This window comes from Odocoileus virginianus, chromosome 21 (genome assembly GCF_023699985.2).
Source record: "Odocoileus virginianus isolate 20LAN1187 ecotype Illinois chromosome 21, Ovbor_1.2, whole genome shotgun sequence".
NCBI lineage: Eukaryota > Metazoa > Chordata > Mammalia > Artiodactyla > Cervidae > Odocoileus > Odocoileus virginianus.
Genome location: NC_069694.1, coordinates 4,862,192 through 4,874,949, shown reverse-complemented (window position 1 = coordinate 4,874,949; position 12,758 = coordinate 4,862,192). Strand labels below are relative to the sequence as shown.

General features: G+C 36.4%; 1 protein-coding gene across 1 annotated transcript in view; it reads right to left on the bottom strand.

Annotated features, from left to right (window-relative positions):
• ATP8A1 (ATPase phospholipid transporting 8A1) overlaps nt 1–12,758 on the bottom strand; it is a 240,371-nt gene that overhangs the window by 151,556 nt on the left and 76,057 nt on the right. The window contains exons 12-14 of the mRNA XM_070451955.1: nt 11,757–11,884; nt 9,562–9,639; nt 4,879–4,967 (exon numbers count right to left, since the gene is read on the bottom strand). Coding sequence (XP_070308056.1) covers nt 4,879–4,967; nt 9,562–9,639; nt 11,757–11,884 — 295 coding nt within the window. The remainder of the gene's footprint in view (nt 1–4,878; nt 4,968–9,561; nt 9,640–11,756; nt 11,885–12,758) is intronic.

Genomic DNA, 12,758 nt, shown 5'->3' with positions numbered 1-12,758 from the left:
AAACTTGGATTGTTCTATCATAGTTTTAGCTAACACTCCCATCCATCACCTAATTACCATTTCTTTTTTTGTGGTAAGAACATTTAAAATCTACTCTCTCAGCAGCTAAAGCAGATTTCCTTATTTCATGTTTCTTTCATTATACAAGGTCATTCAATAGTTTTCCTTTAAATTAAATGTATTAGATGTAGGTAGAGTTTAAAGATGCAGAGTTCAGCATAAAGCCACTGTTTTTGTTAAATATACAATGTTCACTGAAAACTGGGGAACATCCTCTCACTTCCTAAGTGGCCTCTACTTCTCACCCTTCCACCAAACTGGCCATGCACCGGCCTCACCACTCTAAGGAACCTCTGAACCATCAACTGTCTCCAGGGCCGGCTCCAACCACCCCCTTCACTCCAATCAAGTGCCGGGGGCGGTCTCCTTACTCACTGCCCTCTCTTCTACCGAAGGATGCTTTTAGATGCTTGAGGGGAAGGACTAAATGGGCCCTCAGCGAGCCCAGAAAAAGCCAAGGCCTCCTGCCGAGCTCTGTGAAAGCCGGCTGCAGCCCAGGGCTCTAGGCATCAGTCCTCATCAACCTCGGGGCTGAGACGAGTCCCCGAACCACAGCAGCGGAGGGTCTGATGCTACCCCGGCAAAAGCCCTGCACCAAGGCTCTGCCAAGCAGCCTCGGTGGTGTGCAGCAGACCGGGACCTCCTACTGGGAGAGGGGCTGGGCCTCAGGGCTCAGGGCCGCTCCCGGCTGTGGTTCAATCCCGGCTGACGTCCAGGGCTATTCTGAAGGAGATGCGCAGCGGGCGACCCGTCTGTTACTTTGTTCCGTCTGCAGGAGTTTCCGCAAGACCACTGCCCTGGTAGCTCTGATGTGTGACCTCTGTCTGGCTATTTGCCGTGGGAGGTCAGTGCTCTTACATCTGCTTGCTGAGTTCTTAAACGCATTCTTGATCTCAGCGTGAAGCATCCCAGAGCCTGGTCTCAGCAATTAGATCACACCTCCACCGTGTCCCCAGTCACAGCCTCACACAGACCTTTGTACTGCATTATGATTTTATAATGGTCTGCCTGATGATTTAATTACATCCATCAACCTCCAATTAGACTATAAACTTCAGGGGGGTGGAAGCCAGGTGAACTTTGGCTGATCATTAAATCCCCAACATCTAACAAAGTACTACATATTATACATAGAGATGAACACTTGTTGAGGCATGAGAATAAATGAATGGTTTTTACCCAGCTTTATCTACCAGCTATGGTGAGAAGTGAGATACGTTTATTGGTTATAATATAGACCTTGGGGCAATTTTGATAATTGTGAGGTTTGTCATGGTGAGTTTCCTCTCAAACTTAAAAGAAGTTGCCAATTCTTTCAGCAAACATTGCTAAACAAAATATTGTCAAGTAAAACTACTCACATGCTATTTTCACATGTAAATAAAGATTATTATTAGGAGCATTTGGTTTTCACTTAAAGGGAAAAAGTCAGTGAAATGTTTTTAATACTGATTAAAATGACTTGCCCATACAAAAATATAATATTGTTTAATTTGCTTTACAGACTCTTAAAAAAAAAACACCAAAAAACTTTTCCCAGTTCATCAGCTCATTCTAATAGTAAGATTTTAAATTATCAACAAAGACAGTTCTTAGGACTTTACCCGAGAATAACCACTGTATTGAGAATTCTACCCACTGAAAACATAAAAACCTCATTACCTATTTCTGGCTTTCAAGTAACTGTGATAAAACTGAATTAGTATAAGAAGTAATTTGTTGAAATTATGCCTTAGTAAATGTTTAACAGCAGAATTTCTAGTTTTTAATAAGCTAAATTTATAAATATTATATCACAATTATTTACATTTAACTAACATCTAATGACACAGCCTAACAAGTTTAATCATGGCGGTACTTCTGACAAAGTTAATCTTTACAAAATAAACATCATTGCTGGGTGTGTACGAAATCTTTTATTTCATTGACCATCATGAATCCAATTTAGGGCCAAAGTTAAAAAAAATGAGGGAAAACTTACTAAGACTAAATTTTGGAGCCTTGTTTTATTATGTTTAATAGCCTTGTTAAATATCTTCCTACAAATCTATAAAATACACTGAACGAGGTAAAGATTATACTACCAAGAGACTTTAGGTCTTGTCTTTCAAACTGATAAAAGCCAACAGAACTCATCTTGGACTCTGTGTAAGGTAGAAAGAGATTTTATTTTCTTAAAAAGTGCTTAAGAAGCATCAGCTCTGAAATCATAACCCTAAAGGCATTTGTTAGTATATAAAACTATGTGTTATTTTCCTTTGTTTTGCTAAATTCTGAGACAATCTCTATGTTTTCTTCTTCTGGAGGTGAAAGTATACATGGGTATTAACAATAGCTCCCCATGTTAAACAATGTAAAACATACCATGGGCAGACAGGACAATATAACCACGTTACGGCTCCTTTAACCCAAGAGCGCCAGAGGAAATGCCTACAGGAAGGTGGTTTTCAGTCGTGACTCTTTCCTGTGGAGTTTGACAGAATTAAGTAACAACTGCGTGTCTCTCCTACTGTAGTCAGCTGAGGAGTCTAAAGTCTCTGCTTCTCTAAAGCTTTCCCGTATCAACAACTCTGCAGTGCTGACGTCCCAGCTGTCCATCAGAAATGCTTAGGGGAGGGGATGGGACAATTGCTTCTGAGGTCAATAACTTTATGAGTTTTCTAGTATTGTTTCTTAAAGAAAAGGAGCCTTTGTACTTTTAAGTATTATATAAATTTATCATATTGGGTGAGAGTCTGAGGTTTCTGAACTGGAAACTTCCAGAAATCTATATCTCCATGCAGGTACCATAAATATAAAGTAATAAAAGAATAAAAAAGCTCAATCAGGGTTAAGGATTCTAAAAGCACATACATGATTTACTGGAAGTAGTTTAACAACAAGTTTCACTTAACAAGGCTCTTGGTATTCTTGAAAATATGATACATTATCCAAAGTGAAATCCATTTTTATTTCACAGTTAAAAACTTCAAATAAAGGAATCACTATTTTTAAATTTCTAAACATCACACAATTTCAGATCTGAAAAGAATCTTGGAGATCATCTGGTCTCACCATTCTCATTTTAAAGAGTTTGAAAAATTTGAATGGAACTGTCTACGGTCATACAGTGAATGAATGACAAAGCTAGAATTATGACTCATGTCTTGCAACTGCAGGTCAATGTTAAGATATGTGGTTTTCCCAAGAGGAAATTTGTTTCATTGGAAACAATCATGACAATACTTAACTCTCTTTAACATTTACCAGTCTCAAACCCACTCTATCACAATATATAATACATGTGTTCATGATAATATCACCAATAGACACATGAATAACACTGTTCTTTAGAACTACTGCCTATAAGTGCTTAAGAACTTATTCCAGGAATAAGAAAAACCTTGTAAAATGCAAAAGAACACCTAGCTATTATTCTGGTTCTCTGTTCTGATAGGTTCACAATCAATAACTACTAATTTGAAGAACTTGCTTATTTAACTGAACAAAGTAAAAAACGGATGTCAATATTACCAAAACAGAATCCTCTAAAAATAACATTTATGAATGCAAGCAGAATGTGCATAAAAACAAACATCACCATTAATTTGTCACCAAGTATAATACAACAAACTCTAGAATCACAACAGGCCCTTTCTTCTCTCATCAGGGATAACTGTGGGTCAAATCCTTAAGTGCAAAATGTCAGAGAGTTATCACACCTCTTCTGTACCAGCAGCCAAACAAAGAGGCCTGAAGCAACTGGGGCAGGAGAGAGGAAGTTCTCTTTTGTCTAAAGGAACTGGGAGATCTTCAGATAAAGAGGGAAGATGCAAAAGGGTATCCTGCCCTGGAAATAGATAGTAAGCCTGCTTCTTAAATTAGCAGCTTGTCCTTACAGTGTAAAAAAGCCATTCAGTCAAATGTATTTTTAGCTTCACTTACCCACAAACTTCACAGTCACTTTCGGTCATCCTTTCTACTAACCCAAAGAAGAGGCATAGCTGCCTCCATCTATTCCTCTTTACAGACCACGGAGGGGAGTCATCACATGCTTTTAGAACTCCTTACCAAGAGGTTATTTATTTATACTTTTAACTAAGGGCATTTTCATAATTCAGTACACTATTTTTATACTAGTTTACTGCTTAGAGACAGAGCAGGAGTGGGGAAGTGGGGGTCCAAGCCAGAAAAACCCTAAAGCAAGTGTCCTTGCTTGCATGGTTAAGACACCAGTCTTTTGCTGGGAAATTTGATAAAAGGCCAGGATCAATCACCCAGAAGGATGTTTCATCTGTGATCATGACTTTTCAGGAGATGCAGAAATTAATTTTCTCACATTACCCTATAAAGTGTTTCAAAAAGGAGGCTTTTGAAGTTTAGGCAAGCATACCTAGAATTAAGAAAAAAATGGGTGCTCAGCAAGCACATTCTAAAGGACAGATTCTATGACTGCAAAGAGGAGAGGTGATAAAAAGAAACCAGAGGGCTAGCTCTCAGAGAAACAATGTGCTTTAACACAGGCAGGCTGCGTGGCAAGTTTATGGCAGTGGACAGGGAGTGTATTTATACCTTGTTGCCAGCGTCAGATCAGAGATCTGCGGGGCAGCTCTAAATACTAAAATATTATTGGGTAGGGTGCCTACCTCATCGTAATTCCAAATGAAAAACAATACCAAGCTATAAAACATAAAATGTACATGCATGCTGAAGTCAAAACAGCTGCTTTCTAGATTAAAAAAAAAAAAACCCTTCTCTAAAAAGAACTCCAATTGTACCAAACTGTTAACACTAATTAAATGTGTACATCATAATGCTGATTAAAGGGAAAAAACTCACCCGTAAGCCACTCCGGCTATGGTGCACTTCTTAAACTGCATGACATTGCACGTCAAAGTACCAGTTTTGTCAGAAAATATATATTTTACCTAAAAAAATGTAAAATTTCTCATTAGAATTTCAGAGATCATTTTAAGCCAGTCTTTTATTAAAGGGCTTAAAAAAAAACACCCTTTCATTATTATTCTTTTAATCAGTTATGTTACACTGCAGGGGCACAATGTACTGTGCTGTGCTGAGTCACTCAGTCACGTCTGACGCGCTGCGATCCCATGGACCGCAGCCCGCCAGGTTCCTCTGTCCATGAAAGTCTCCAGGCAAGAATACTGGAGTGGGTTGCCATGTCCTCCTCCAGGGGATCTTCCCGATCCAGGGATGGAACCCAGGTCTCAAGCATGGTAGGCGGATTCTTGAATGGTATGAATTGACTACTTTCTGCACATCATCAAGGAATATTTTCAACTATTTCTTCTAGCTTTTTAGCAGAGAATCATATATGAAGTGAAATTCTCTCAAGCTAGCAGAGAAACTACAGCCATACAGAATTCTGCCTTAACAGTCTGAATTTGCACTAGTAAGTGCCTCTATGGTTACTCAACATGCGCTTGCCTGCATGCTTAGTTGCTTCAATCCCATTCAACTCTGCGACCCCATGGACTGTATTCCTCCAACTTCCTCGGTCCGTGGGACTCAGAGCACTAAAATATCTCTCAACACTTCTCAACAAACAATTATGGGATTGGTGATGGCTTGCTTATTAAAAATAACTTGATACAACATCTGAATTGGTAAGAAAAAAAAACAGCTTTGGTTTAAATGCTACCTTAAGAGTAAGACTTAGCAAATGGCAATGGTACAAGAAAAGTAGAATCCTTTCTTAGGATTACATATAATCCTAATTGAATTACAAATATATGCATATATGTGAATGAATTACATATAAATGAATTACAAATATATGCATATATGTGAATATAGTATGAATTATAAATTTTTTTTTCATTTATTTTTATTAGTTGGAAGCTAATTTCTTTACAATATTGTAGTGGTTTTTGTCATACATTGACATGAATCAGCCATGGATTTACATGTATTCCCCATCCCGATCCCCCCTCCCACCTCCCTCTCCACCCGATCCCTCTGGGTCTTCCCAGTGCACCAGGTCCGAGCACTTGTCTCATGCATCCAACCTGGGCTGGTGATCTGTTTCACCCTAGATAATATACATGTTTCGATGCTGTTCTCTCGAAACATCCCACCCTCGCCTTCTCCCACAGAGTCCACAAGTCTGTTCTGTACATCTGTGTCTCTTTTTCTGTTTTGCATATAGGGTTATCGTTACCATCTTTCTAAATTCCATATATATGTGTTAGTATACTGTAATGGTCTTTATCTTTCTGGCTTACTTCGCTCTGTATAATGGGCTCCAGTTTCATGCATCTCATTAGAACTGATTCAAATGAATTCTTTTTAATGGCTGAGTAATATTCCATGGTATATATGTACCACAGCTTCCTCATCCATTCATCTGCTGATGGGCATCTAGATTGCTTCCATGTCCTGGCTATTATAAACAGTGCTGCGATGAACATTGGGGTGCACGTGTCTCTTTCAGATCTGGTTTCCTCAGTGTGTATGCCCAGAAGTAGGATTGCTGGGTCATATGGCAGTTCTATTTCCAGCTTTTTAAGGAATCTCCACACTGTTCTCCATAGCAGCTGTACTAGTTTGCATTCCCACCAACAGTGTAAGAGGGTTCCCTTTTCTCCACACCCTCTCCAGCATTTATTGCTTGTAGACTTTTGGATAGCAGCCATCTTGACTGGCGTGTAATGGTACCTCATTGTGGTTTTGATTTGCATTTCTCTGATAATGAGTGATGTTGAGCATCTTTTCATGTGTTTGTTATCCATCTGTATGTCTTCCTTGGAGAAATGTCTGTTTAGTTCTTTGGCCCATTTTTTGATTGGGTCATTTATTTTTCTGGAGTTGAGCTGGAGGAGTTGCTTGTATATTTTTGAGATTAATCCTTTGTCTGTTGCTTCATTTGCTATTATTTTCTCCCATTCTGAGGGCTGTCTTTTCACCTTGCTTATAGCTTCCTTTGTTGCGCAAAAGCTTTTAAGTTTCATTAGGTTCCATTTGTTTATTTTTGCTTTTATTTCCAATATTCTGGGAGGTGGGTCATAGAGGATCCTGCTGTGATTTATGTCGGAGAGTGTTTTGCCTATGTTCTCCTCTAGGAGTTTTATAGTTTCTGGTCTTATGTTTAGATCTTTAATCCATTTTGAGTTTATTTTTGTGTATGGTGTGTTCTAGTTTCATTCTTTTACAGGTGGTTGACCAGTTTTCCCGGCACCACTTGTTAAAGAGGTTGTCTTTTTTCCATTGTATATCCTTGCCTCCTTTGTCGAAGATAAGGTGACCATAGGTTCGTGGATTTATCTCTGGACTTTCTGTTCTGTTCCATTGATCTTTATTTCTGTTTTTGTGCCAGTACCATACTGTCTTGATGACTGTGGCTTTGTAGTATAGTCTGAAGTCAGGCAGGTTGATTCCTCCAGTTCCATTCTTCTTTCTCAAGATTACTTTGGCTCTTTGAGGTTTTTGGTATTTCCATACAAATTGTGAAATTATTTGTTCTAGTTCTGTGAAAAATACCGTTGGTAGCTTGATAGGGATTGCATTGAATCTATAGATTGCTTTGGGTAGTATAGCCATTTTGACAATATTGATTCTTCCAATCCATGAACACGGTATATTTCTCCATCTGTTTGTGTCCTCTTTGATTTCTTTCATCAGTGATTTACAGTTTTCTATGTATAAGTCTTTTGTTTCTTTAGGCAGATATACTCCTAAGTATTTTATTCTTTTTGTTGTAATGGTGAATGGTATTGTTTCCTTAATTTCTCTTTCTGTTTTCTCATTGTTAGTGTATAGGAATGCAAGAGATTTCTGTGTATTAATTTTATATCCTGCAACTTTGCTATATTCATTGATTAGCTCTAGTAATTTTCTGGTAGAGTCTTTAGGGTTTTCTATGTAGAGGATCATGTCATCTGAGAACAGAGAGTTTCACTTCTTCTTTTCCTATTTGGATTCCTTTTACTTCTTTTTCTGCCCTGTTTGCTGTGGCCAACACTTCCAAAACTATGTTGAATAGTAGTGGTGAGAGTGGGCACCCTTGTCTTGTTCCTGATTAAAGGGGAAATGCTTTCAATTTTTCACCATTGAGGGTAATGCTTGCTGTGGGTTTGTCATATATAGCTTTTATTATGTTGAGGTATGTTCCTTCTATTCCTGCTTTCTGGAGAGTTTTAATCATAAATGGATGTTGAATTTTGTCAAAGGCTTTTTCTGCATCTATTGAGATAATCATATGGTTTTTATCTTTCAATTTGTTCATGTGGTGTATTACATTGACTGATTTGCAGATATTAAAGAATCCTTGCATTCCTGGGATAAAGCCCACTTGGTCATGGTGTATGATTTTTTTAATATGTTATTGGATTCTGTTTGCTAGAATTTTGTTAAGGATTTTTGCATCTATGTTCATCAGTGATATTGGCCTGTAGTTTTCTTTTTTTGTGGCATCTTTGTCTGGTTTTGGAATTAGGGTGATAGTGGCCTCATAGAATGAGTTTGGAAGTTTACCTTCTTCTGCAATTTTCTGGAAGAGTTTGGGTAAGATAGGTGTTAGCTCTTCTCTAAATTTTTGGTAGAATTCCGCTGTGAAGCCATCTGGTCCTGGGCTTTTGTTTGCTGGAAGATTTCTGATTACAGTTTTGATTTCCTTGCTTGTGATGGGTTTGTTAAGATCTTCTATTTCTTCCTGGTTCAGTTTTGGAAAGTTATACTTCTCTAAGAACTTGTCTATTTCTTCCAAGTTGTCCATTTTATTGGCATAGAGCTGCTGGTAGTAGTCTCTTTATGATCCTTTGTATTTCAGTGTTGTCTGTTGTGATCTCTCCATTTTCATTTCTAATTTTGTTAATTTGGTTCTTCTCCCTTTGTTTCTTAATGAGTCTTGCTAATGGTTTGTCAATTTTGTTTATTTTTTCAAAAAACCAGCTTTTAGCTTTGTTGATTTTTGCTATGGTCTCTTTAGTTTCTTTTGCATTTATTTCTGCCCTAATTTTTAAAATTTCTTTCCTTCTACTAACCCTGGGGTTCTTCATTTCTTCCTTCTCTAGGTGCTTTAGGTGTAGAGTTAGGTAATCTTCCCCTTAGCACTGCTTTTACAGTGTCCCATAGGTTTTGGGTTGTTGTGCATATATGTGAATATAGTATGAATTATAAATTTGAAATTCCTGTTTGACTTGTACAACTTCATTGATAAACTTCCTTTTTATTTCCCTTCCTTTCTGATCAAAAGCTATGAACAATTTTAATACTGGGAGTTTATAACTCAAAAGCAGCCAACACTTTACACGCTAATCAGATTATATACTAAAGGACATCTCTCTGTGAAATACCTTATCCTGAGAACAGAATATGCATTAGATAATGTTCATTCACTAGAAATGAAAATTGACAGTTAGGTACTAACATGTACTTATTTATGCCAATCATTCAAAAAATGGAAAATCAGGAGCTGTCAATTCATCTAAAGTTGTCACCTACAGCAGAAATTACACCAAATCTGACTTCTAATTCAACATATCAACATGAAGTTTAGTTTACCTGGCCAAGCTCCTCGTTCAGGTTAGAGGTCCGAGCCATAGCGGCAGTGTCGGTGGGTTCATAGTGCATGTCAAGATCCTTAAAAAAAAAAAGAGAGAGAGATCATTGAATGCAACTCATAGTAAGAGATTTGAATACCATTTTATTTAACTGGAGAGCTATGGAGGTAACACTCATCTCCAGCCATCTCTAACCATTTCATTTCCTAAAAAATAATACAGAATACCATATTTCTCAGGAAGGGCAGAACAGGGTAGTCAGAGCACATCTCTGGAATCATGCAATCTTGGCTTACTATCATTCCCCCATTTCCTAGATAAGTGACCTACTATAAGGATTAAATTAGATAATGGAGGTAAGGTGCCTCCTCTAGTGTCTGACATGATGCTTTATGTGAGCTAAAATAGCAGTAACTAAACACTGCTCAAATAATTTAAGACTTTAAATCCCTGAAAAAATTACCAAAGCAATTCCATCCTATTGTACTGTCTTGACCAAGTCTCTTCTTACATTGTATATACTTGAAAACAAAGCAGATACAAGCCAGGGTTTTTATTGACAAAGCCAGGGTTTATTGATTCATATGGCAAGTGAAAGGACCAAATCTGATCTTCCCTACATCTGTACTTCAGGCTAATCAACATCAGTTCTGGAATAGGCACCTCGTTTAAAGAAGGATAGTAAACAAATGGGCAACGTTTAGAGAGTGGTGACCACATCAGGGACTGAGATGGAAATCATGTCAAATGAAGAACTGAAGGAGGCAGAGAATATTTAGTTGGGGGTGGGGACGATAGAATAGGCATGGTAGCCAAGTTCAAAGATTTTGTAAGGCTGTCATCTGGAAATGAGATAGTCGTTTTCATAAAAGATCTATTGGGAAGAACCAGAGGAAAAGGAAGGCAGTTACTTATCATCTCATTTCTATCCAAAGAAGAAGCTGCTTGGTAAGAGACTATCAGGAATGTCAGAAAAGTCTCTATATATCAGAAAAGCAGTTAAAAAACATAAGCCTTCTAGGTACATACTAAAATTATGTAATTATTTGAAACAAATATTACTTTTGAAAACCCAAATTTAAAAAAGTGACCAGTTATTTGATTTTCATAATGAGCTACTTAATTGTTTCTATATGTGGAAAACCTTCAATAAGTTTTAATTGTACTTATACAAATTTTATTATACAACTTTTTCAGCAACAAATTGAGCTATGCCTCCAACTCATTTCAGATTTCTACATTAAACTGATCTTTTACCAATGAATTAGAGATGAAAGGTTGAAGTGGATCATTCACCATTGGAAAGACAATGAACAGTTGCAAAAGCAGCATATTTTAAAAATCCTAATATTGTTCATATTGAAAGACTTTCAAATGATTGAAAAATCAAAAGATACTAAAATTTCTCAAAATAAAAAATTATACTTTCTGGCAGATTAGGTTTAAAGATTTAATTTACATAAATTTATTAATTATAACTTTGGTGAAAATAACTGAAATTTAGTTGGAGAATAGTAACATTTTATAAACAAAATACTTAGGAAACAGATGCCCAAAACACTTCCCTAAGATTAGAAAAAAACAAGAAAAAAAATTAAGACTACAAATTCAAGCACAGCTGAAACTGTTTATAGTGTGGAAAAATACACTACAAAGATGAATAAAACATGACAGACAACTGGTTGCTGTGAGAAGCTAATCACAGCATCATGTCTATAGTGCTCGATTGTTTATAAAGTTGTCTGCTATGTCACAAGAGTCCCTTGATCTATATAAATATTGTGAGATGCAAGTAAAGCTTGTTTTATTATTCCCATGTGATTGGCCAAGAAAGCAAGTCTCAAAGAGGTCAAGCAGCTTTTGGCAAAGTTCACACAGCTAGTGTACTACAGAATTAGAACTAAAATCTAGTATCTTAACTCTAAATCCAACCACAGACCTATCTTCCCGAGCATGTCTGGTCTGTAAACTTGTGTGATTCTGACATGAGAGACTTTGTTACAATTTTCACAAGTCAAACTAGAAATTTGTTATTGTTAGATTATAATTAGCCTTAAAAATATTTTGAAATGTAGTCAATTAAAAGTAAGATATAATTAAGATTTTTTTTCTGAAAGATCAAAAGACCCTATCAAGAAAAAAAAAAGACAAAATGTATGTTGAACATAATGAAGAACAATAGCAATGCATATTTACCCAATTTATGAAGTATGCCTGGGTAAATTTCACCACTTCTAATGTCACCAGCAAGCTGATAGGAATGAGGTTATTGAAAAGGATGATGAAGGTCAAGAAATTCAGTCCAAAATTATTAGCACCACCATCTATGGGGGGAGGTAGAAAAAAGGTCATTTACAGTTTTATATTTTGTTTGTATTAACCAGAATTTTAGCATTATTAGAACTTTTCATGTTATATATCTAGAAAGTTGGAGAGGAAGAGCGTGCTGATAACATATTCGTATTATCAAATACAGTCTTCAAGATGTAATAGCATTATATAAGATGTTGTGAACTCTAGTAAGAACTGCATAATGGTACTAAAAAGAAAGTGCTACCAAATATTTCAAACTCATTCCAATCATGAAGTTCAGAGGTATTAGGGACATAGAAGTTTAGAGATATTAGTTGAGGGAGAATTTCAACTGGGTAGAACAAATTTTTGAAAAGCATTTCTAACTTGAAAGATGTGTTAAAAGCAAACAAACAAAATATTAGCAGCAAAACCAACCCAAATAGCAACAACAGTGTAGGTCTGAACCCTACTGTAAATTATATTCTTATTCTTTAACAATGTAAATAAAACAGTTATCCCAGATAAATTGTAAAGTATACGAAGAAACAAAATGATGGTAGTCTTAGCAGTTCTAATGTTGAAATAGCAAACCAACGACTTATTAAAAATCAAGACCCTTGAAATAATTACAAAGCTAAATCAATATAATAAAGAAAAAAAAAACAGAAAAAATCTCTTTTGACATAAAATTTTACTTGAATCTGCTTACACACTCTCGGAAATTAAGTATTTATTGGTTATGTGCTCACCAAAAGGAAATATAAACTTATTTCCCAGAAATATTCAGTAAAAAGATAAAAGGAAACTATTTAATAGCAGTTTCCCTAAAAAAAGATGATTATCAACACAGAACTCACTGCAATTATGAGTTCAAATGAAAGTATATTAAACATTTAAAAACAT